Source organism: Drosophila miranda (genome assembly GCF_003369915.1).
Source record: "Drosophila miranda strain MSH22 chromosome Y unlocalized genomic scaffold, D.miranda_PacBio2.1 Contig_Y7_pilon, whole genome shotgun sequence".
In the NCBI taxonomy this organism is placed as follows: domain Eukaryota; kingdom Metazoa; phylum Arthropoda; class Insecta; order Diptera; family Drosophilidae; genus Drosophila; species Drosophila miranda.
In genome coordinates, this window is record NW_022881652.1 from 154,874 (window position 1) to 180,170 (window position 25,297).

General features: G+C 51.2%; 3 protein-coding genes across 4 annotated transcripts; all 3 read right to left on the minus strand.

Annotated features, from left to right (window-relative positions):
• Positions 1-3,236: 3,236 nt before the first annotated feature.
• On the minus strand, positions 3,237-3,813 carry LOC117195189. The gene is made up of 3 exons (XM_033399830.1): positions 3,665-3,813; positions 3,333-3,591; positions 3,237-3,244 (listed from the first exon to the last, which is right to left on the minus strand). Exons 1-3 carry the CDS (start codon positions 3,779-3,781, stop codon positions 3,237-3,239), a joined length of 384 nt encoding a protein of 127 aa, XP_033255721.1. The 5' UTR covers positions 3,782-3,813.
• Positions 3,814-5,571: 1,758 nt separating this feature from the next.
• Positions 5,572-25,250, minus strand: LOC117195180. 2 transcript variants are annotated; one of them, XM_033399821.1, is made up of 2 exons: positions 24,973-25,250; positions 5,572-5,998 (listed from the first exon to the last, which is right to left on the minus strand). In XM_033399821.1, the coding sequence occupies exons 1-2, from the start codon at positions 25,213-25,215 to the stop codon at positions 5,708-5,710; spliced, it is 534 nt and encodes a 177-aa protein (XP_033255712.1). In that variant the 5' UTR covers positions 25,216-25,250; the 3' UTR covers positions 5,572-5,707. The 2 variants fall into 2 exon arrangements, with proteins under 2 accessions (XP_033255712.1, XP_033255713.1); XM_033399822.1 differs by lacking the exon at positions 24,973-25,250 and having other exon boundaries at positions 5,572-5,809; positions 5,903-6,360.
• On the minus strand, positions 9,758-10,375 carry LOC117195182. Its single transcript, XM_033399824.1, has 3 exons — positions 10,338-10,375; positions 10,086-10,283; positions 9,758-10,013 (listed from the first exon to the last, which is right to left on the minus strand). The coding sequence occupies exons 2-3, from the start codon at positions 10,165-10,167 to the stop codon at positions 9,784-9,786; spliced, it is 312 nt and encodes a 103-aa protein (XP_033255715.1). The 5' UTR covers positions 10,168-10,283; positions 10,338-10,375; the 3' UTR covers positions 9,758-9,783.
• Positions 25,251-25,297: the final 47 nt, after the last annotated feature.

Here is a 25,297-nt window from a genome sequence, read left to right on the forward strand (position 1 = left end):
AGATAAAACTAATTAGAAAACTACGAAAATTTACAATTAACTACAGAGAAAACTACATTCATTTACAAAAACTTATTCCTAATATCACAGGCTAGTAACTAAAACTATGGACAAACTATCTACGGACATGCAAAAACTACAGAAACAACAGGATTGACATCTACAACAAGAACATTGATGCAGACAAGGTAAAATAAACGATAATTGACATACATTTACAACATATAAACATATTAATTATATTTATTTTATTTCTAACAGGAGGACAAACAACAACGGAGCACCGGCGGGCATAACAAACGCAATGCGAACATTACGCTGTATACCGGCCGGCTCTGTTGTCCCCCTGTGTGTTGTTTATTGGCTGGATGTGTGTATTGGCGTGCATCGTGGGCAATGATGGTGTTGTTGATGGCGAGCGGCTCTGGTCCGGCCGCCCACGTTGCATCTGTCTGTGGGTTTGGTGCAGCAGACCGAGTGGCACTGGTCCGGCCACCCGAAGATGCATTGTCCAGTGTGTTGGCGTTGGCATCGATGTGTGATGCCAACAAATTGTAGTATTGGCCGCATCCAAGTGGCGAACTGTTCCGGCCACCAGGATACGTTGTCGGTTTTAATTGTTGGCCGCATCCGAGTGGCTGCTGGTCCGGCCACCCAGGATGCGTTGTCAGTAGAATTGGCCTGGCCTCCTCGGCCACGTTCGTCGTCAATTTGTAATGGCGTTTTGAGTGGCTGCTGGTCCGGCCACCCAGTTGAGGAGGTGTTTGTTTTGGCGTTTGAATTTTAATTTGTGTTTATTTGCAGGTGCCTGTCGTCGATTTGGATGTTGTTGCTGGCTACCCTTGTCTGGTTTGTGTTGGCATAGGAGACGTTTGCAGGTGAGTATTTGTGTTTTTTATTGGCAGCCTCGTTCATGATTCTCCTTTTTCTTCTTCCTTTTGCAGGATTTGCTGGCGTCCGGCGGCTCAACACCAGGCCATCCCGCCCTCACATAATTGGCATGAGAGACGGGTGTGACCCAGTGGAGCGGCAACAGGCGCCAGCATCTGCGTCGTCGTTGGAATGGCTGCTGTCTGTTTGGAGTGGCGTGACGTCATTGTGATGGTCGGTGGCAGCGTCATCAGAAAGGGGCCTCATATTCCGCCCATTTGGCAGGAAATTGTCAATGTTGGTGGCGAGGCAGCTTCTTGTTGGTCAGCTCTGTCTGGTGATTGGCAGGTAAGTGTGGAGATTTTGTGTGTTTTGGCAGTCTTTCTTTGTTGTCCGTATTGACGTCTTTTTCTTTGTTGCAGTGGCTGGACAAAAAGTCCCTTCCTCCCCCCGACCACCGCCACTACTACTATCGACAAGCTTTCTGCTCCCCAATAAATGTCATTAATTTTAAACGCCAATAAATAACATTAACTTATAAAAACACAAACCTAACGAGAGACAAACTGTGTAAAGAGACAGAAATGGCCAATAAATACATTAAACACAAACACACACACACAAGAGACTTTTCAATAAGGGAAAACAACAAACAGACAGCAAATCGCCAATACACAAACTAACAACAACTATGACGAGAGGAATGGCCAGACGAGGGTCGAACAGACGCCACAGCGACGGCGGCAGAGCGGCCCGCAGAGGCGCCCTAGCAGCAGCAGCAGCAGCCAACAACACCAACACCAACACCGCCAATAGCAGCACCAGCAGCAGAGCCCTCGGCGCAGGCGCCAACACCAACGACGATGCCAATGTAGAGCGCCGACGCCACAGCGACGGTGGCTGCATCAGCAGCAGCAACAAAAACGCCAACACAGACTGCACCGATCGTGAGTACGCAGATGCCGCCAATACACACACAGACACAGCCATTCCCCCCCCCCCCCCACCACCGCCTTGCCAATAATACCCAAAGAAAGGCGCCAAACACAAAAGAAAGGCCCAACAAGACGCCACTTTTCCCGCCTCTCACGCTCTCGGACGCACAAAACAGTTCGTGAGTAACGGGAGAGGGAGAAGAGAGCCGGCAAGCCGACGAGAAAGAGCGGGCCAACGGGCCGCCACGCACACACACACACACACGACCGGATCGAACCTGTTGAGAGCCGAACCTGGTTCGAGTTCGAGCAGCGGGTCGATCCGTGCCAATGCCCAGCCTGCACAAATGCCACCAATCCCACCAACACCAAAACGACGCCGCGCCCTCATCGACAGTGGGAGTGACGATGAGGGTGATGGTGAGAGGAAGCAGGCCAGACGACGGGGCCGCCATCACCAGCAGCGGCAGCAAACACAAAACACAAATACAAACACCAACACCGTCACCGCCACTCACACCAGCACCATCGCCATAACCAACACCAACACAACTACTGCCACTCCCAATACACACACCCTTGCCATTGCCAATGACATCCGGCACGGCGAGTTCGGGCATCAGCCTGTGGAGGACAGAGGATTGAGGATCCTCATCCGAGGTCTTCCCCATTCCACGCCCTCTGACTGGTTCCGGGACTGCATGCAGGCCGAGGGGTACACGGTCCGGTTTACTCGGGCGATCACTGATCGATTCGATCGCAGCCGCCAATACAACCTCTTCGAGGCTGAGATCGCCCCCAAACCGGACCGTGGTCAATTCGATGTGTTGAAGCTGCGACGCCTGGGTGGGAGGCCCGTCACGGTTAAGAGACTTGGAGTCTCCCGTGACCCTGCCCAGTGCCATCGATGTCAGGTGTTTGGCCACACCCGCGCATATTGTAGACGAGCTGCTGTCTGCATGAAATGCGCGGGTGGACACCTGACGACGGAGTGCAGCAAGCCGAGGAACGTCGCTCCCAAATGCGCCAACTGCCAGGGCGCCCACATCAGCGCCTACAAGGGCTGCAGCGCCTACAAGGCAGCCAGGCAGCGGCTCGCCAGGGAGGAGGAGCGTCGCAATCAGCAGCCACAGCCAATCCAACAGCGACAGCAGCCAATCCAACGTAGCCAGCAGCAGCCACATCCACAGCCACTCCATAATCCGCAGCAGCAACGCCAACACCAACCGGATCGGCAGCATCGGCAGCAGCATCGGTATGGCGACCATCATCCCCAGCCATCGACCAGGGGGCGCCAACACCAGAGGGTCCAACCGATGCAACCGATCGCGAATGATGCCCCGACGCCACGCCAATCCCAGCTACAGCAGCAGCCAGGCGCCCAGTGCGATGGGAGCTGTGCCCATAATCTAGAAAGATATGCCAGAAAAATTAGAGAGCTGGAAGAAAAGCTGGCAGCAATTACAACGAAACTGACAAACCTGCTGCAGGCAAGGGACGAGAGCACGGGAGGAGTGCCGCCACTACGGACATCAACAGCAGCAGCAGCATCCACACAGCCATCACCAGCACCAAATACGCACTTTGACGCCGCAGCCATATCGGACTCCGAATCCGATGTGAAGCAATTGACGACGAAGATGATGACGAATGGACCGACCACGATCCATTTGACGATCTGGAGGGTCTGGGCCAAGTGTGGAGGGCCCAAATCGCCAGCGCACGCGAAAGCATGCGATCGGGCGGTGCCTGTTAATGCGCCCAATCGTCGATCCAGAGACAGCCACTGCAACAAAGGAAAAAGACGTCAATACGGACAACAACGAAAAAAGGCCAAAAAACATGAAATCCACACTTACCTGCCAATCACCAGACAGAGCTGACCAACAAGAAGCTGCCTCGCCATCAACATCATCAATTTTCTGCCAAGGGGACGGAAAAGGAGGCCTCATCTGATGACGCTGCCGCCTGACCATGGCCGTGACGTCACGCCAATCCGAACCAACAGCTGCCATTTCCAACGACGACACAGATGCTGGCGCCTGTTGCCGCTCCACTGGGTCACACCCGTCTCTCATGCCAATTATGTGAGGGCGGGATGGCCTGGTGTTGAGCCGCCGGACGCCAGCAAATCCTGCAAAAGAAGGAGAATCAGGAGAGAGGCTGCCAATAAACACAAATACTCACCCGCAAACGTCTCTTACGCCAACACAAATCAGACAAGGGTCGCCAGCAACAACATCCAAACGCCGACAAGTACCTGCAAATAAACAAATTAAAATCACACGCCAAAGCAAACACCTCCTCAACTGGGTGGCCGGACCAGCAGCCACTCAAATCGCCATTACAAACCGACGATGAACGTGGCCGAGGAGGCCAGGCCAATCCAACTGACAGCGCATCCTGGGTGGCCGGACCAGCAGCCACTCGGATGCGGCCAACAACAAAAACGACAACGTATCCTGGTGGCCGGACCAGTTCGCCACTTGGATGCGGCCAATATCATGATTCGTTGGCATCACTTTTCGATGTCAACGCCAGCACAACGACAATGCAGTTTGGTGGCCGGACCAGATATCTCTGTAGTTTTGTAGTCATTATTTGTAGTAATTGTAGATAGATTGTCCTTAGCTGTAATGTAATTTAATTAATTTTAGTTATTTATTTTAGCATATTTACCTTTCCCTCTTCTTCTTCTTTCCCAAATATCACCCATTCCACAATACCTGACAAGTGGCAACGCCATTAATGACCCAAAAATACCACGCCAATTAGAAAAATACCCGAGCCGATAACACACCAAAAAGTCACTACAAATTCAAATAGCATTTATCAATGCCGGTGTGTTATCGGTCGCCAACTTCGGCAATTAATGCCCAGCCAATTCCTCACCCACCTCCCCACCCACTTCAAACGTCACTAAATGCCAAATGCGGTTGAACAGGACTAAAATGAACACTGCCATCCTTCGCCACTCTGCCAAATGCCCCAACAAAGCCATTTAAACCGGCCACAAGATGCTATGCGGTCGACTCTTCGGAGCGTCTCGCGCCCGGATCGTAAGATCCGGAAGTTTAAAGTATCCGGGCGGTTATACGGGAGCAGGCAAATTTCCCCCTTCCCATTCCATCCCCCGCCAACAGAGCAGCCAACACAAACAGCACAAACATAAGACACTGGCCATTAACCAACGACAACACAGACAGCCACTAAAACAAACGGCCAATGCAAATTCTCCATTGCCTACTTATCGGTGCTGCTGCCCTCGGACCACTTTCATCTCACTCAATATTGGGGTGCGTGAAAGCATTGATGGAGCCAAAAAGCGAATGTCAACACTATCAATCATCGCTTTGACAGTTTGAGTGCTTGTTTTAGTATTTGTGCTATTGATTATGTGACGTACTCCTCCTCCACACTGGCACACGTGGAAAGCTCACACTCGTACGTGCATCGGGGGCTCATCAATTGATACACTTACAACAAATTGTTTGTACGGGCACACGTGGGCGTGGCCCTGCCCTGCGGATTGGCTGTGGCTTGGCTTGGGGCTGGGTCGGGGGCCACTTGATTGATGGAGCCACCGACCCGAGCCATTTTAAACCAGAAAATGGGTCTCGCCTGGGAGACCGAACAGAGGGATACCCTTTCGAGGTGGATTTCGTTGTAGTGCGTTTCGTTTCGACCCTTTGGTGGTGTACCCCTCGCCAAGGGTATGCCGAACAAATTGATTGTGCAGTCATTCACACTCATGTACTCATGGGTGTACGTCTGTGCTGATTATAGTAATTTAATTTCTTCGAACAACAAAACAAATTTGAACAACAATTTAAAAACAAAGAAACAAAACAAAATTGAAATAGGGGCAAAGGGATGACGGGAAAAAGGAAGGCCACTCCCCACTAACGTGGCGTAGTGCTGAACGGGCTGGGACTAGCCCGGAACGTGGTCAACTGGCGGTGCTTCTGGTAGTCCTCACGCTCCTTACGGAGGCGCTGCTCCTCCTGCTGCTGGCGACGGGCCTCCTGCTTCTGCGAGGTCTGGGCATTGAAGTTGCTGGGCAGAGGCTTCAGAGCTGGACGCGAGGACTCAAACTCCAGCCGCTGGCGGCGCCTCATCTCCGCCGGAGCAGAGTTCTTGAGCACGTTGGGGGTGACCGGCTGGGTGACACGGTGGACGACGGGCTTGGCCGCCTGGCGCTCGTGGATCTGGGGAAAGTTGGGCACTGGACGGCTGTGGAACTCGCGCTGCTTGCGCTCCGCCTCGAGGCACTTGCTCAGCTGCTGCTTCCTCTTGCCCTCGTAGATGTCCTTGAAGCGGTAGACCCGGGGGGTGTGGCAGCCGGCCTTGGCCACCTCCTTCTCCTTGAAGGCCTGTGGCATGGGCTGATCCACACTGGCGTCGCCCCAATCGAATTTTATTTTCACATCAGACATTTTTACTTTTTTCACAACGATTTTACAGATTTTTTTTTTATTTTTTTTTTCGAGATGTGCTTCCTTCCAAAGCCCGACTGTTTATGACGAACGGGTGGGGTTCCTGTAACGTCCAATTAAAGGCCTACTTCGAGGCCTGCACTGAAAAAGACGTCAATACGGACAACAACGAAAAACGGCCAAAACACATGAAATCCACACTTACCTGTCAATCACCAGACAGAGCTGACCAACAAGAAGCTGCCTCGCCATCAACATCATCAATTTTCTGCCAAAGGGACGGAAAAGGAGGCCTCATCTGATGACGCTGCCGCCTGACCATGGCCGTGACGTCACGCCAATCCGAACCAACAGCTGCCATTTCCAACGACGACACAGATGCTGGCGCCTGTTGCCGCCCCACTGGGTCACACCCGTCTCTCATGCCAATTATGTGAGGGCGGGATGGCCTGGTGTTGAGCCGCCGGACGCCAGCAAATCCTGCAAAAGAAGGAGAATCAGGAGAGAGGCTGCCAATAAACACAAATACTCACCCGCAAACGTCTCTTACGCCAACACAAATCAGACAAGGGTCGCCAGCAACAACATCCAAACGCCGACAAGTACCTGCAAATAAACAAATTAAAATCACACGCCAAAGCAAACACCTCCTCAACTGGGTGGCCGGACCAGCAGCCACTCAAATCGCCATTACAAACCGACGATGAACGTGGCCGAGGAGGCCAGGCCAATCCAACTGACAGCGCATCCTGGGTGGCCGGACCAGCAGCCACTCGGATGCGGCCAACAACAACAAAAACGACAACGTATCCTGGTGGCCGGACCAGTTCGCCACTTGGATGCGGCCAATATCATGATTCGTTGGCATCACTTTTCGATGTCAACGCCAGCACAACGACAATGCAGTTTGGTGGCCGGACCAGTGCCACTCGAGTGCAGCAGCCAACACCAACCAACGACAGATGAACGTGGGCGGCCGGACCTGAGCCGCTCGTCAATGAACACCTTTGCCCACGATGCACGCCATCTCCAAGTCCAGCCATCGCCACCAAAGATCCCAGATGGTGCCACTAATCCTGCACAGGGGGACAACAGAGCCGGCCGGTATGCGGCGCAATGTTCTGCATTGCGTTTGCCATGCCGGCCGGTGCTTTGTTGTAGTTGTCCTCCTGTTAAAAATAAATGATATTTAAGTATGTTTATTGTTGTGTAAATGTATTGTAATTATTGTTTGTTTTACCTTGTATATATCTCTGTAGTTTTGTAGTCCTTATTTGTAGTAATTGTAGATAGATTGTCCTTAGCTGTAATGTAATTTAATTAATTTTAGTTATTTATTTTAGCATATTTACCTTTCCCTCTTCTTCTTCTTTCCCAACTATCACCCATTCCCCAATACCTGACAAGTGGCAACGCCATTAATGACCCAAAAATACCACGCCAATTAGAAAAACACCCGAGCCGATAACACCAAAAAGTCACTACAAATTCAAATAGCATTTATCAATGCCGGTGTGTTATCGGTCGCCAACTTCGGCAATTAATACCCAGCCAATGAGGGGGAGAGTATGGGAGTTGGTGGACATATGAGTGTTCCACCATGAACCTCGTCCGCCACTCTCATCTCGTCCGCCCGCTCGAGAGGTCGCGATCGTCGGACGTTTGAAAACCGTGTCGTGTCGTGTCGCTTTTGATTGTTCTGTGCCGTGTCGCCATTGACGATTTTTCTGTGTTGCCCTGTTCTTTTTGTGGTGTCTGTTGTGTGCCGTGCCGTGCCGTGCCGCCCTTCCTCCACCACACCCATTACTATCTATGACAAGCTTTTGTTCCCGTCCACATCGCAAACCAAAAAGAGATAACTGTGATAGATGCGAAAGCAGTGAATAAAAGTGCCAATAAATACATTAAACACAAACACACACACAAGAGACTTTTCAATTAAAAACAACAAACAGGCAGCAGATCGCCAACACACAAACCAAAAGCCAGCCATGACCTGAGGAATGGCCAGACGAGGGTCAACCAGACGACACAGCGACGGCGGCAGAGCGGCCCGCAGAGGCGCCCTAGCAGCAGCAGCAGCAGCCAACAACACCAACACCAACACCGCCAATAGCAGCAGCAGCAGCAGCAGCAGAGCACTCGGCGCAGGCGCCAAAACAAACGCCCCAGCCACGCCAGAGCGCCGACGCCACAGCCATCCATCGAGTGAGTACCCAGCCATTGCCATGGCTGATATATCCACGGCCACAGCCACTCCCCCCTCGAGCCCCATCACATCAGCAGCAACAGCAGCGCCAATACCAACAATACCAACCGCAAATCCCGCAACCCCGTCAAATCCCAAAAACCCGCCAAACACAAAGGGAAAGGCCGAAAAGACGCCGCTCTCACTGCCGCTTTTCCCGCCTCTCACGCTCTCGGACGCACAAAACAGTTCGTGAGTAACGGGAGAGGGAGAAGACAGAGGAGAGCCGGCAAGCCGTCGAAAAAGAGCGGGCCAAAGGGCCGCCACGCACACACACACACACACGACCGGATCGAACCCGTTGCGTGTCGAACTTGTTTCGAGTTCGAGCCGCGGGTCGATCCGGGCCAATGCTGAGCCTGCACATATGCCACCAATCCCACCAACACCAAAACGACGCCGCGCCCTCATCGACAGTGGGAGTGACGATGAGGGTGAGGGTGAGAGGAAGCAGGCTAGACGACGGGGCCGCCATCACCAGCAGCGGCAGCAAACACAAAACACAAATACAAACACCAACACCGTCACCGCCACTCACACCAGCACCCTCGCCAATACCAACACCAACACAACTACTGCCACTCCCAATACACACACCCTTGCCATTGCCAATGACATCCGGCACGGCGAGTTCGGGCATCAGCCTGTGGAGGACAGAGGATTGAGGATCCTCATCCGAGGTCTTCCCCATTCCACGCCCTCTGACTGGTTCCGGGACTGCATGAGGCCGAGGGGTACACGGTCCGGTATACTCGGGCGATCACCGATCGATTCGATCGCAGCCGTCAATTCAACCTCTTTGAGGCTGAGATCGCCCCCAAACCGGACCGTGGCCAATACGAGGGATTGAAGCTGCGACGCCTGGGTGGGAGGCCCGTCACAGTTGAGAGACTTGGAGTCTCCCGTGACCCTGCCCAGTGCCATCGATGTCAGGTGTTTGGCCACACCCGCGCATACTGTAGACGAGCTGCTGTCTGCATGAAATGCGCGGGTGGACACCTGACGACGGAGTGCAGCAAGCCAAGGAACGACGCTCCCAAATGCGCCAACTGCCAGGGCGCCCACATCAGCGCCTACAAGGGCTGCAGCGCCTACAAGGCAGCCAGGCAGCGGCTCCTGGCCCACAGGGTCGCTGTCCAGGAGCATCGACGGCAGCAGCAGCACCCTCAGCCACTACGGCAACAGCCACAGCCAATGCAGCAGCCAATACAGCAGCAACAGCCAGCACATCGTCTCCAGCAGCCATCACAACGTCACCAGCAGCCACTACAGCGACAGTTGCAGCAGCAGCCACTCACACAGCCACTCCACCCACAGCCGCAGCACCAACGCCAACGCGGTCCGGGTCGGTAGCATCGACAACAGCTACAGCATCGCGACCAACATCCCCAGCCTTCGACCAGGGGGCGCCAATACCAGAGGGTCCAGCCGATGCAGCCGATCCCAAATCGTGCTCCGGAGCCACGCCAACCCCAGCTACAGCAGCAGCCAGGCGCCCAGTGCGATGGGAGCTGTGCCCATATCCTGAGAAGAGATGCCTGAAGAATTAGAGAGCTGGAAGAAAAACTGGCAGCAATTTCAACAAAACTGACAAACCTGCTGCAGGCAAGGGACGAGAGCACGGGAGGAGTGCCGCCACAACGGACAACAACAGCAGCAGCAGCATCCACACAGCCATCACCACGACCAGCACCAAATACGCACCATGACGCCGCAGCCATATCGGACTCCGAATCCGATATGGACTGCGAAGCAATTGACGACGAAGATGACGACGAATGGACCGACCACATCCTACAAAAGGAAGAAGAATCAGGAGAGAGGCTGCCAATAAACACAAATACTCACCCGCAAACGTCTCTTACGCCAACACAAATCAGACAAGGGTCGCCAGCAACAACATCCAAACGCCGACAAGTACCTGCAAATAAACAAATTAAAATCACACGCCAAAGCAAACACCTCCTCAACTGGGTGGCCGGACCAGCAGCCACTCAAAACGCCATTACAAACCGACGATGAACGTGGCTGAGGAGGCCAGGCCAATCCAACTGACAGCGCATCCTGGGTGGCCGGACCAGCAGCCACTCGGATGCGGCCAACAACAACAAAAACGACAACGTATCCTGGTGGCCGGACCAGTTCGCCACTTGGATGCGGCCAATATCATGATTCGTTGGCATCACTTTTCGATGTCAACGCCAGCACAACGACAATGCAGTTTGGTGGCCGGACCAGTGCCACTCGAGTGCAGCAGCCAACACCAACCAACGACAGATGCAACGTGGGCGGCCGGACCAGAGCCGCTCGTCAATGAACACCTTTGCCCACGATGCACGCCATCTCCAAGTCCAGCCATCGCCACCAAAGATCCCAGATGGTGCCACTAATCATGCACAGGGGGACAACAGAGCCGGCCGGTATGCGGCGCAATGTTCTGCATTGCGTTTGCCATGCCGGCCGGTGCTTTGTTGTAGTTGTCCTCCTGTTAACAAAATAAATGATAGTTAAGTATGTTTATTGTTGTGTAAATGTATTGTAATTATTGTTTGTTTTACCTTGTATATATCTCTGTAGTTTTGTAGTCCTTATTTGTAGTAATTGTAGATAGATTGTCCTTAGCTGTAATGTAATTTAATTAATTTTAGTTATTTATTTTAGCATATTTACCTTTCCCTCTTCTTCTTCTTCTTTCCCAACTATCACCCATTCCCAAATACCTGACAAGTGGCAGCGCCATTAATGACCCAAAAATACCACGCCAATTAGAACGAGGGGGAACGTTGTAAGTTGCTGCGGACACCGCAACTCTACGGTTATACCCGATACTAAGTCAGTATGGCTCTCCTCCGGCAGACGCCGCTAATATTAAACGACACGACAAAGAGTGCGTGCGAGAGAGACAGAAAATCAGTCTGAGCGTGACGTCGGGCGCTGCGTAGCCACTGCAAATTGATTTGTTCCTATTGGCTATAAAAATGATCTGATCTGATCCAGATTCAGCAATCTGATAGATATGGTCATTATCTATGATTCTGCGTTTTTAGTTTTTCTCGAATGTGCAATATTGTGGATGCAACAGATTTTCGTTCTTTGTGTGGGCGGAAGGGGGTGGGGCGAAATTTTGAGATACACGTTTTATAGTAAGATTTAACAGGAGTGCGGATACCAAATTTGGTTACTCTAGCCTTAATAGTCTCTGAGATTTTTAAATATCCCCAGATTTTCGTCCTTTGCGGTGGCGGAAGGGGGTGTGGCGAAATTTTGAAACAAACTCGTCTCGGTCCGATATATTAGGAGTGTGGATACCAAATTTGGTTGCTCTAGCTTTTGTAGTATCTGAAATTTTAGAATAGTTTTTCTAAATAACGATACCGAAACAACTTGGGTGACTGCAATTTTGTATTTTAATACGACGAAAAAAAAGGAGTGCGTGCGTTCGATTTCATGGATTGTTCTCGATTTCTTTCATATATTAAACAATTTCTTCTGTGTCTACCTTACCTACGGTGGCAAAGCGGGGCGAATTCGCCAACAGCGAGAGAGCGAGACTTCATGAAATACTATCCTAATAACAATTATTATTATCCAAATGGCGCTACACCGGCCCCGTTGAAGGCCTGGAAGGCTTCAAACCATTGGCAGAAGCGCCAACTTGTGGATTGGCCTCCTGAACGTGGCTCCGCTGCTCGTCCTTAAGTCGACCACTCTGACCCTTCCGTCCTGCCCGGCGGCTGTTCCGACCACCCTTCCGAGGAGCCACTGTTGAGGGGGCAGGTTGTCCTCGGCGACGATTACGAGGTCGCCTTCCTTTATGTTTGGCTCCTCCTGGTGCCACTTGCATCTTATTTGCAATCCCAGCACATACTCCCGGGACCATCGCTGCCAGAACATTTGCCTGGCTGACGAGACAAGCCGCCATCGCTTTAAGCAGCTCAGACCCTCCTCGTCCGGGGTCCTGGGTGCTGGGGGTGCGATGAGCGGCCCGCCTGTCAGCAGGTGCCCGGGAGTCAGCGCGTCTCCGTCGCTTGGGTCTGGGCTTAGGGGTCCTAGCGGGCGCGAGTTGAGTACCGCCTCGATCCCGCCCAGCACGGTCTCCAGCTCCTCTGCGGTGAGGAGAGCGCTTCCGACTGCCCGTAGGAGTTGGCCCTTGGCAGACTTCACACCGGCCTCCCAAAGTCCGCCCATGTGCGGTGCTCGAGGCGGTATGAAGGCAAACTCGCACCCGCTTCTTGACGCTAATTCGCGTATCGCGTCCGCTTCCGCCTCTATCTTCCTCCGCAGTTCGCTGAAGTGGCGACTTGCTCCGACGAAATTTGTCGCGTTGTCGCAGTTCACGCGTTTCGGACATCCTCGACTACCGACCAACCTTTGGAATGCCAACAAGAAGGAATTAGTCGTCAAATCGGAGACAATTTCTAAATGAACCGCCTTGGACGCAAAACAGACAAATAACGCTATGTAGGACTTATAAGGGGGCCTTCCACGAATTTTCAGAGTCGTATAGACTGGGCCACAAAAATCAACGCCACATTCTGAAAATGGGCGGAGAGCACGGAGCCGGTCTGCGGGTAAGTTGCCCATCATTTGGGTCTGGAGTAGCGGCTTGCATTTAAAGCAACGAATACACGACCTAACTGTCGCCCTGCAGACCGCCTGAGCATTCACTATCCAAATGCGCTGTCTAAGGATACTCACGAGTGCTCGTGGGCCGGCATGAAAATTCGTTTGATGCAGATAGCGAACGTATGTCTGCACAAACTGCGAGCGTTTTGTCAATAACAAGGGAAACTTGTCATTATATGACATAGGAGCGTTAACTAGTCGCCCCCCAACTCGCAACAACGAAAAAGAGCACCATGTCCCAGCCTCTTCATGGATGAAGGGATTCAAGCGCTGAAGACTGGGGCCTAACTTGGTGCCTTTACGAACCCTTTCAATATCTTCTTGAGACTCATTTTTCTGTGTTATTTCGACTATTTTTAGAAACGCCTCGTCGTATTCTACGGATGACGGAATTTTTCCAAAGTTGAGACTTTTGTTTTTGCATTTTCGGATGAAGCGGAACACGAAAACGAACACTCTTAGCAGTTTGAGGTGTGACGAGTATCCCTCGATTACATCCACTAAGTAATTTGGCTTGGCCGCGACGGTCAGTCCGACCGATTTCTTCCGACTTTCCATCTGTATCTCTTCTTCGGAAAGCTCGAAGTGTGGATTTCTGGGCCAGCTCTCTTCTTCAAACTTTAAGAACTCTGGTCCACCAAACCAGATCGACTGCACGATTTCCCCTACGTCACAACCTCTCGAAACTATGTCTGCTGGGTTCTGTTTTGTTGGCACATGCCGCCACGTAGCTTCACTTGACCACTCTTGAATCTCCGCTACTCGGTTCGCAACGAATGTTGACAACGACGAAGGGTGGGATCTGATCCAAAGAGTAACTTCTGAATCTGACCAGAATATCATTTTATCAATTGGAACCTTGAGCAGTGATTTGATTCGGTGACAAAGGTCTGCTAGAAGGTGAGCGGCACATAACTCAAGCCTTGGGAGCGTTTTCGTCTTGAGTGGCGCTACTTTGGACTTTGCAGTCAACAAGGAGACCTTGAAACCTTCTGCAGTCTTTCTACGGATATAGATGCAGGCTCCATAAGCTCTCATGGATGCGTCGGCAAAGGCATGTACTTGAATCGGTGACATGGGATCAGTATGCACAAATCGAGGTATGGTAATCTTCTCCAACTGACCCAAGGATTCTTTTAATAAGTTCCATGCTGTTTCCAAGTTCATTGGAATTGACTCATCCCAATCTAGCTTGTTGAGCCAAAGCTCCTGCAGTAGGATCTTTCCCTTAATTACTAAAGGACTTAACAAGCCAAGGGGGTCAAACAGCTTTGATGTCACCGATAATATGTTCCGTTTTGTCGCTCGGAGACCCATAACTGACGTGTCAATTTGGAACTTAAAGACGTCTTCGTGTGGCAGCCACGATATTCCTAACGCCTTAGTTGACTCTGAGTCCGAGATCGTTTTCGGTTTAACTGTGCTCTCGGATGCGGTGACCTCAGGTGAGTTCGAAAACCATTTAGTCAATTCAAGCCCAGCGGTTTGAAGAACCTGAGCCACATCAGACTTAATTGTCTTCAACTCCTCTACGCAACCAGCACCAGTCAACATGTCATCAACATAGAAGTCGGAGTCAATAACTTCAGCAGCTTTATGGAGTGAGAGTTTTGCAGACTCACTCAACCTCTTCAAACACCGAATAGCCAAAAATGGGGCTGGTCCAGTCCCATATGTTACGGTGTTGAGCTGGTATATTCTCAAGGACTCAGACGGGTCTCTTCTCCACACTATGAGCTGGAATTGTCTATCCGCATCAGCGAACAAGACTTGGCGATACATCTTTTTGACATCGGCTGTCAAGGCGTACCTGTGTAGTCTTAATCGGAGCAATGTCGAATACAGCTCATCCTGTATCGTAGGACCGACCATCAATATGTCGTTCAAGGCCACCTGAGAGGACGTTTTACAAGACGCATCGAAAACGACGCGGAGCTTGGTCGACGTGCTTTGAGGCCTCAACACACACTGATGTGGAATGAAATAATGTGGAGTTTTGGGGATTGTGTTGTCTCTGGTAGACATGTGACCCAAGGAGAGGTACTCTTCCATGAGCTCCAAGTACATTTTCTTCAACTCGGGGTCATGAGACAATCTTTTTTCAAGCGATCAAAACCGCCGTTTAGCCACTTCAAAGGAGTTGCCTAAGATACTGGGATCTGATTTGAACGGCAGTCTTACTTCAAACCGACCTGAAGGCACGACCTGAGTAGTCCTTCTATAATGCTTTTCACATAACTTGTGTTCAGGAGATAAAGACTTTTTAGAAGACGGCAATTCTTCCAGTGACCAAAACTTTTGTAATGTATTGTCGATGTGGATCACTGACTCTTCTCGACAACTCAAACAATTCCTAGCTTCTTGGGTGGCAGTCACCTTTGGAGTGTATCTGCCCGACACAATCCAGCCGAGAAGCGTTTTCTGCAGAGTTGGATAGTCAGGACCTTGTCGAATCTGACCAACAGATAAAAGTTCGAAAAATGTTTCTGCACCTATCAAAATATCTATCTTCTGTGGCTTGAAGAAATATGGGTCTGCAAGTGGTAAGTTCTTCGGGATTTTCCAGTCACTCACGTTAAGTGTCTGATCAGGGTGATACCCCGAAATGGACTTTAGAATCCAGAAATCAACCGAAAACTCACTACCAGTAATTCGCGACTTCACCCCCGTGTGTATCTTTTTCTTGACTTGTGAATTGGATTCACCAATACCAAGCAAGTTGATACACGACTCCTCCCTACGGATCTGTAAGCGCTGTGCTAAGTCCTCAGTTAGCAGAGCTCGGGCCAAAACATGTTCACCATTATTTGTTCGGACGCTTACGATCGACGTAGCCAGAATAACTCTATCCATAGCTGTCGCATGGAGAGCATGCGAAGTGGAAGGTTGATTCTGATTGGGAGGAGGAGAAGAATTCTCTGGGGGTGATGGTAACGCTAGACTTTTATTCGCCACTGTGTATCTATGCAATAAGGTATGGTGTGAGCAGCCACACACTCGACACTTCTTAGCTTTGTATCGTACTACAGAGTGGCCTGGCTGCAGACAATTGATGCACAAGGATGCAGTTTTTGCGAATTCGAACCTTTGCATTACTGCCAGCCGACCAAATGGACTGCAATCTGTCAACAAATGGCCTTTCGCATTGCAGTAGCTGCATTGTTGGTTTTTGGTATTCGCGGTGGAACACGCGAATGAGCTCTCTGCTCCTGCTTTGGTTTGTCCGAATTTTCGGCCGAAAGATGCTGATGTCTGCGATTAAGCAACTTTTCACAGTCCGTCCAAAGTGGCAGTTTGTCATAATCGAGCTGTTCTTCCCATTTCTCTTTGGTCACCGGATCGACTCTGCTCAAGACGAGATGAATAATCATCGCATTCGAGATCTTGTTATCATCGCCTATCGACAACAACGAACCATATATGGATGACGCGGTATCGATAAGGTTTCTTAAGGACGATGCTGATTGCTGGGTCATTTTGGGAAGACTAAATAGGGCATCAATGTGATTTTTAAAGATCAGACAATCATTATCGTAGACCCGTTTTAAGCTAGCCATTGCTTTCTCGTAGTTGGTCTTGGTTACTTGGAAAGCCCTAACTGTTCCCAACGCTTCACCGGAGAGACACGAAAGCAAATGGTTGAACTTTCGATAATTGGAATGCTTTGGTCATTGTGAACTAGAGTCTCAAATAAACCTATGAAGTTTTTAAAGTCCGAAAAGTTGCCGCTGAACTGCGGCAGAGCTAACTTCGGAAGGCGAGCACGAGTTGGGCCACCATAAGCTGGTACTGCCGGTATTGTCTCATCAGCTGTCTTTAATGCGCAAATGAGAGACATTAATTTTGCCTTTGTGACAATTGAGAGTTCTTCCAACTCGACTCCAAATTCATCGTCAATGTCTATATATTCAATCTTCTCTTGAAGTTCGCGTGCCGTGTCAATGCTACGCATCAGCGTTTCGAGTCTGCACTCGAGCTCCGTCAATACCAGCGGAATATCCCCCGCTTCTAAACGGTCCGCTAATAAACGAATGCCTTTGACACGGCAACTGCGCTTTTTCTTCAGCTCTTCAAGGGCAATATTGTTGGATTTTGAGGTCATATTGATTCTCAATACAAGCAACTGAAGGCGAAAGATCGTTTCTAATAATCGTATTTAATGCCGAGGCACTCAATGAAATAATGGGTAATTGTACCCACACGAGGTGAAAAACCAATATACCCGAAAAATTTAGGGTAGAGCGTCGCTTGGCTGGCGCGTACACGAAAACCACACAAGAATAGCAACGAACTGCACTGGTGACAAGCGAAAACGAAAAATTTCACCGCTGCAGTTCTGAAGAATGGATGTTGTGTATACGTATGCACCGACAACGATCGACGCTAAATTGATTTGCGAGGCACGACTTTGTCTTAATTGATAGTTGGATCCTACTGACACCAAACGAATATACCCGACGAAAACAGGGTAGCGCGTCACTTGGTGTTTGGTTTGGATCAAGCGCGCCAAACAAAAGAACAACGATAAGCAACGGTGAAGAGCGAAAGCGAGACGAAAAAATTCACCGCTGCAGCTGCGTATTGGTATGCGTGCTTGGCCAACGACCCAACAATACATATATTTGACACAACGAAAACGAGAAAGGGGAAAGGGGTGACAGCGATTGCAGTTAAAATGAGTTATGTGTAGTTATTGCGTCCAAGAGGGTTAGATGTACATATGTATGTAGGTTAGGTTAGGTTAAGGCGGTAGCCGGGAGGGGGGGGGGGGGGGGGATAAGAGCCTCCCGCCCCCAAGCTCACTTGGACCTATAAAAGGTCCGTTGTGTTGCCGCATGGGCATGTGCCCCTTCGCGTTGCCCGAACCGTGAGAGCATACTACTGCAGGTTAAGGGCAGTCCCATCCGGTGGCTTGGATGGTTTGATTACGGACAGGTCCGAAATGTCCGTGAGGAAAGCGGCCCCGAGAATCCGAAGACGACGATTTCCAAGGGCTGGGCAGTGGCAGAAGAAGTGGGGGACCGATTCCTCCTCCTCCTCGTCGCGACAACTCCTGCAGAAGTCGTTATGAGGGATTGACAGTCTAGAGGCGTGAGTGCCGATCTGCCAGTGTCCCGTAATGGCTCTAGTAACTGCAGAGCACTGTGCTCTGCTGAGTTTATACAGCTCTGCTGAGCGCTTCTTCGATCGATATGGCCATATCAATCTTGAGACTTTACAGGAAACGGTTTGCTGCCATCTCCTATTGGCATTTTGCTCGAACAATTCGTGCGTAAGGAGCCTGCACGTAGCCAAGGGCATCGCTACTTGCTCCCTCTCCGGTAGGAGAGGAATCGTAGTACCCTGCCTGGCTAGCTCGTCGGCGGCGTCATTCCCCTCGATGTCCCTGTGGCCGGGGACCCATATAAGGAAGAGATCTAACTGTTCTGCGACCTCGTGCAGAGACCTGCGGCAGTCATTTACAGTCGCTGAGTTCGACGATATTGAGCCTAGAGCTTTGATAGCTGCTTGGCTGTCCGAGAAGACGCACACTAAGTGCGTATCTAGAAGTAATTTGGAGACGATCGAAATGGCCTCCTTGATGGCTTCAACCTCCGCTTGGAACACACTACAGTGATCCGGGAGCCTGAAGCAATGACTGATGTTCAGCTCGCTGCAGTAGACTCCGCCTCCCACGCGGCCGTCTAGCTTTGAGCCATCAGTGTAGAAGTGGACCGCATTTGCAGGTCCTGGTTCGCCCATCTCCCAGTCCTCCCTAGATGGGATTGATACCTGGAAGGGCGTCGAGAGGTGATCACTGGGGATACAGTAATCTGTCCTCTCTGGTAATTGCGGGAGTCTCATCAGGATTCCCGAGTGCCCAACCGCGGATGCTTTCCACAGTCTGGCTTCTCTCATTCTGAGGGCGGAAAGTGTTGCCACCTTCTTTCCCATGAGATCCACAGGGAGGAGGTCCAGCACTGTATCCAGGGCTTCCCCTGGAGTAGTGCGTAGCCCGCCAGTTATGCATAGCTCTGCCATGCGTTGAACTCTGCTGAGTTTATTGAGGCATGTCCTTCTGTCCAAGGCTGGCCACCATACCACCACTCCATAGAGCATGATTGGTCGTATGATGGCGGTGTAGAGCCACCGAACTATATAGGGGGTCATTCCCCATTTTAGTCCGATGGCTTTCCTGCAAGTATAGAGGGCCACTGTGGCCTTCTTTACTCTATCCTCTATGCTCAATTTCCAATTGAGCTTTCTATCGAGGATTAGGCCAAGATACTTGGCGTTGTTGCTGAAGACTAGCGTTTCCCCACATAGTCTTGGGGGAATCAGTACCGGAACTTTGTACTTCCTAGTGAAAAGCACCAGTTCCGTTTTAGACGGGTTGACGCCTAACCCGCATTTGTCTGCCCATTTCGACATTTTCGTGAGAGTACTTGTCATGCACTCACACAATGTCTGCGGAAATTTTCCGGAGAATGCTATGGCAACATCGTCCGCGTACGCCACCACACGGCAGCCACCCCCCTCTATCTCCCGCAGCAGTGTGTTCACTGCCACGTTCCATAGGAGGGGCGAGAGGACTCCGCCCTGCGGTGTGCCTCTGCTGACAAATCTGGTACACGTTGACGTCCCCAGTGATGCCTCAACCGTCCTGCATTGTAGCATCTGATCGATCAGGCTCACCGTCCTGGAGTCAACGCCCAGATCCGTCAGTGCGCCCGTGATGGCGGTCGGAAGGATGTTGTTAAAGGCGCCTTCTATGTCGAGGAAGGCTACTAGGGTGTACTCCTTAAAATTAAGGGATGCTTCGATGATCGATGTGATCGAGTGTAGGGCCGTTTCGGTGGATCTACCCTTCCGAGAGGCATGCTGGGAGTCTGAGATCAGACGGGACGGAATGCACGCCGTTAGATGCAGCCCCAGGAGCCGCTCCATCGCCTTTAGAAGAAAAGACGATAGACTTATGGGTCTGAAATCTTTTGGGGCAGTGTGCGAGGGCTTGCCTGCCTTGGGTATGAATACGACTTTGGTCTGAAGCCAGGTGTCAGGAATGCACCCGTGGGAGAAGATTCCCTCGTAAATTATTTTGAGCCAGTTAATGGCTTTATGTCCCGCGTGAATCAGTTGGGCAGGGAAAATGACGTCTGGCCCCGCGGACTTGTAGGGTTTAAAGCTTCTGATCGCCCAGGAAATGTTCTCCTGGCTTAGCAGTCCCAAGATGGCATTTGAGGCGACAGAAGGAGGCGCGAGGTAGTTGGGTCTGTTTTCATCGCAGCCAGGGAAGTGGGTATTTAGGAGAAGATTTAGCGACTCCTCGCTGGACGTAGTCCACGACTGGTCGGTGTTCTTCAAGTAGCCCAGGGTGGGTGTTGTCTTCGAGAGAACTCTGCGCAAGCGTGAGGCTTCTGAGTTACTCTCGATTTCGCTGCAGAACTTACGCCAGGAGGCGCGTTTGGCTTTTCTAAGTTCTTTGTTGTAGGTTGACAGACTGGCCTTGTATTCGGCCCAGTTTTGCTCAACGTTTTCAGCCTTAGCTTTATTGAAGAGTCTCCGGGAGGCTTTCCGGAGTTCACCCAGTTTCGGATTCCACCATTCAGGTTTCTTCCGGCCTCTGTTCTTGCCAGAGGGGCATGCTTTGTCGAGCGCCTTATTGCAGGCGTCGGTAAAGATCTTAAGAAGACGAGTCGTGGCCTCCGTGGAGAACTCCTCCTCAGATGGGGGCTCAGGGAGAACACGACAGAGGTAATCAGAGTACCGAGTCCAGTTTGTCCGCCTGATGTTTCGGAATCGGACTGGCTTCGGTACTGAGAAGGAGAAGACAGTTTCCACGTACCTGTGGTCCGAGAACAAGTGCTCTTCCAGGACCCTCCAGGATACAATGTTACGCTGTATCTCATGAGAGGCAAGCGTGAGGTCCAGGACCTCCTTGCGGTTTTTAATGATAAAGGTGGGATCACTACCCCGGTTTAGTAAGACCATCTGAGTGGTCAGTAAGTAACTGAAAAGGTACTCACCCCTTTCGTTTGTGTCAGTGCTTCCCCACTGACAGTGATGTGCATTGGCATCGCACCCCACAATTAGGCCGATGTCCTTGGCCGAGCAGTCTGCGATTAGAGCCCGGAGAGGCGCGTGTGGAGGGGGGTCTGGTTGTTCATGCCCCATGTATGCGGAGCAGATCCTCAGTGAGCGCTCCTGGCCTTCGAGGCTCACTGCGGTGTGGTCTTCATTGCTGAAATTTGGGAGCAAAAATAGGTGCAACTCTCTTTTTGCAAGAATGCAGGTACGAATTTTACCTGCGGTTTCAGCTACATATAGCTTGTAGTCAGAAGTCCTCAGACCGGAGACCCTGTTTCCGAGGATCCAGGGCTCCTGAATGAGGACTATGTCGGCTCCACCCTTGGCCAGGTGGAGCAGTAGAGCAGCGCATGCTGCCTTACAATGGTGGAGGTTTATCTGCAGGAGCGTCAACGACATTCCTGAGACTCGCCTCCACCATTTTTGCTTCTAGATCGCTGTCAGGGGACTCCGGCTCCTCCCCGACAACGATGTGGCTGAGACCTCTGGCTATGTCGCTCTCGTCGAACGCGTAGTCGTCCAAGATATCGTCCGACATCATGGACGCCGCATCCGACGCCGGGTTGTCTTCCTCGCACGAGGCCCCCTCTTTCGGGATCTCCGGCAGCTCCGGGTCTGGCTCGACCTCCGCTTGCCTGCACTTGCGATCGGACTTGTAAGTGGATATGGTGACCTTCTTGTAGCCATAATCCACTACACCGTCCGACTTTGCGAGGAGATCAATGGATTCCTCATTTAGGACGAGGATAATCTGGCGCCTCTGCCCTTGGATATCCTCCACCTTTGCCACCTTCCAATCGGCTGTAGGAAGGTGGGGGTTGCAGACCTGCAGTAACCTGAGGATCTTCTCAGGCTCGGCAGGCTTAGCCGAGACCCACGCTCTGGCTCTCGGGCGACTAGGGACATCTTCCCACTTCACGGCCTCCAGTTTCGCCCCTGGATAGACCTCTTTTAGGGCCGCCACCGCCTTCATGTAGAGGGCCGCAGAGCGAGCGTCTTGGCAGGCGATGGCTTTCACCTTGCCTTGATGCCACCCTGCGTTCTCACACTTTGGCGGTGGTCCGCCGTTCTCCTCCAGTTCCAGTAGGAACCGGTCCTGGAGCTCGTTCTCCACCAGGTGCCACTTATCGCGAGGGACATGGCCGTCCTCGGCGCCCCTGTCCAGGACACCGATCAGGGTCCTGCCCCTCGCCACCTCAGCGAACGACCGGTTCGTGAGGTGGGTCTTCACCCGCTTGGCTTGCTGGGCTTGGCCTGGCTGATTTGCGGGGTCCTCCGCTGAGCGTTGCCGCTTGTTGGCGGCCTTGGCTGCGCCCTTTCCGGCTTGGCTGGAACAGTGGAAGGATTGAGCAGGCCCACAGCCTCTGCTCCTTTCCTTCGGCTGACGCCTTGAAGTTCGGGTCTTCGTTGGACAGGATGAAAGCCGCTCGTCTCCTGTCCTGGTACGACGGCTTTCCACCCCGTGGTGCAGAGACGCTGCCCGCCGGGGCTCCCATGGGTTCTTCGGTCCCGGTGCGCTTACCAGCCGCGATTACGCTGTGCTTGGCAGCCACCCCGGTATACGCTTCGCCCTTGGAGCCACCCGACTTGGAACGACCCGATTGGCTTTTCGGGCCCCCCCTCGCTGCGGCTGCTGCCTGAAGACGGTGGACCGACTCAGTCTCCTTCCCCGTCTTCTTTGGACCCGGTTTCCCAGGCGCTGGTGCAGAGGGATTGGCTTGTCCCTCCGGTACTTTAAGAGGAGTACCGAGCTCCTTTGCGGCTTTGTTGGTTTTTATTTGTTTATTATTTGGCATAGTAGTTCCCACGAGTAGGCGGGAAGGGGATGGTCACCCGAGGCATAGCCCGCTTGCCCCGGGAAGCCTGACTTAAACTGGAGGTCGGCAGGTATCCAGAGTCCGCATATTAGCGACCGGGCACCCCCCCGGCCATGCATCCCTCGGCATATAACAGTGTCACCTTGGATTGGGGTAATTTCACTGAGAGTTTTCTTCTCTCCGCCCGACTACCATTCGCCAGCATCCTAGCAGAGACATGACCGTGCTAGGACCTGTTTCCAGCCGCCCTCACGGGGAGAGTATAGTCGCACTTCCACCGGTGTGCACAGTTACGGCGGGTGACGGTTCGCTCGCAACCCTCTGTGTCCTAGGGGGGGGGGGGGGGGGGGGTGTGAGACGCAGACCGCACCGGGTATTACTAACCGGAGCGGCTGCGCCTCAGTTCCGAGTTCACAGTTGTGCGAGCCGACCCGTCATCCGTTTGTCCCCCTGTAGCACCCGATGGCTGACGGCCTATGTATGTATGTATTAATATATATATGCTCAACTCTAACTACAGCATGCAATCTGGCTCTACTATGTCATACGTATGTGCCAAGAATTGAAAGCGAGGTGCAATTGTTTCACCACAAGACAATAATTGCGAGTTTTTTAATCTTTTCGTCTTCACTCGAGCTTTCAATTTTTTGCACAAATACCTCTTGAGAAGATTGGAAATTCCAGGTGCTGTACTCTCCTCTTCTTATACTGGATGCTCCACTTGGATCTTCTTGGGTAGATGGTATATGTGTATCTCCTTTTGTATATAGCTGCAGACAGGGTATTGCACGACCGACGCGGTGATTTTTAGTTTTGTTTGTTGAATTATTTGCACACACGTCGCGGTCAATTTGGCAATTTAGCTGCAGCACATATGCATGTACATGTAGGTATAATAGATTTTGGCTATTTATCTTTTCTCCACTGTGTCACTGTCACTTTTGCCTTCCACTTGAATTAATACGTTTAAATTGCAAGTCCACCCCGGGGCGCCATGAAATTTTAGAATAGTTTTTCTAAATAACGATACCGAAACAACTTGGGTGACTGCAATTTTGTATTTTAATACGACGAAAAAAAAGGAGTGCGTGCGTTCGATTTCATGGATTTTTCTCGACTTCTTTCATATATTAAACAATTTCTTGTGTCTACCTTACCTACGGTGGCAAAGCGGGGCGAATTCGCCAAGAGCGAAAGAGCGAGCTTTTATTGCGCTCCCGCTTTGCCCTAGCCTAACTTACACTAGACTTCATGAAATACTATCCTAATAACAATTATTATTATCCAAATGGCGCTACAGTCTCTGAGATCTTGGCGCTAATGTTTTACTCTAAGCAAAGCCGCCTATGCTACGTGTGTTAGAGAGTGACAGGGCGAGAAAAAATGAAATTGTTTTCTTGATGCTGGCTATAATAATAATACGATCGAATTCAGATTCCGCAGTCTAAAGATATGGTCATTCTCTACAATTCTACGTTTTTGGTTTTCTCATATCTTTAAAATTGTGGATGCCACAGATTTTCGTCCTTTGTGGGGGCGGAAGTGGGCGGGGCGAAGTTTTGAAATATTTTTGTAGCAGTGACATATCACAGAAGTCTGGATCCAAAAATCGTTGCTCTAGCTCTTATAGTCTTTGAGCACTAGGCGCTGAAGGGGACGGACAGACGGACAGACGGACAGACGGACGGACGGACAGACAGACAGGGCTCAATCGACTCGGCTATTGATGCTGATCAAGAATATATATACTTTATGGGGTCGGAAACGATTCCTTCTGGACGTTACACACATCCACTTTTACCACAAATCTAATATACCCCAATACTCATTTTGAGTATCGGGTATAAAAATACCCGAGCCGATAACACACCAAAAAGTCACTACAAATTCAAATTGCATTTATCAATGCCGGTGTGTTATCGGTCGCCAACTTCGGCAATTAATGCCCAGCCAATTCCTCACCAATTGGCCGCCTGGCGCTCGTGGATCTGGGGAAAGTTGGGCACTGGACGGCTGTGGAACTCGCGCTGCTTGCGCTCCGCCTCGAGGCACTTGCTCAGCTGCTGCTTCCTCTTGCCCTCGTAGATGTCCTTGAAGCGGTAGACCCGGGGGGTGTGGCAGCCGGCCTTGGCCACCTCCTTCTCCTTGAAGGCCTGTGGCATGGGCTGATCCACACTGGCGTTGCCCCAATCGAATTTTATTTTCACATCAGACATTTTTACTTTTTTCACAACGATTTTACGGATTTATTTTTTTTTTTTTTTTTTCGAGATGTGCTTCCTTCCAAAGTTCGACTGT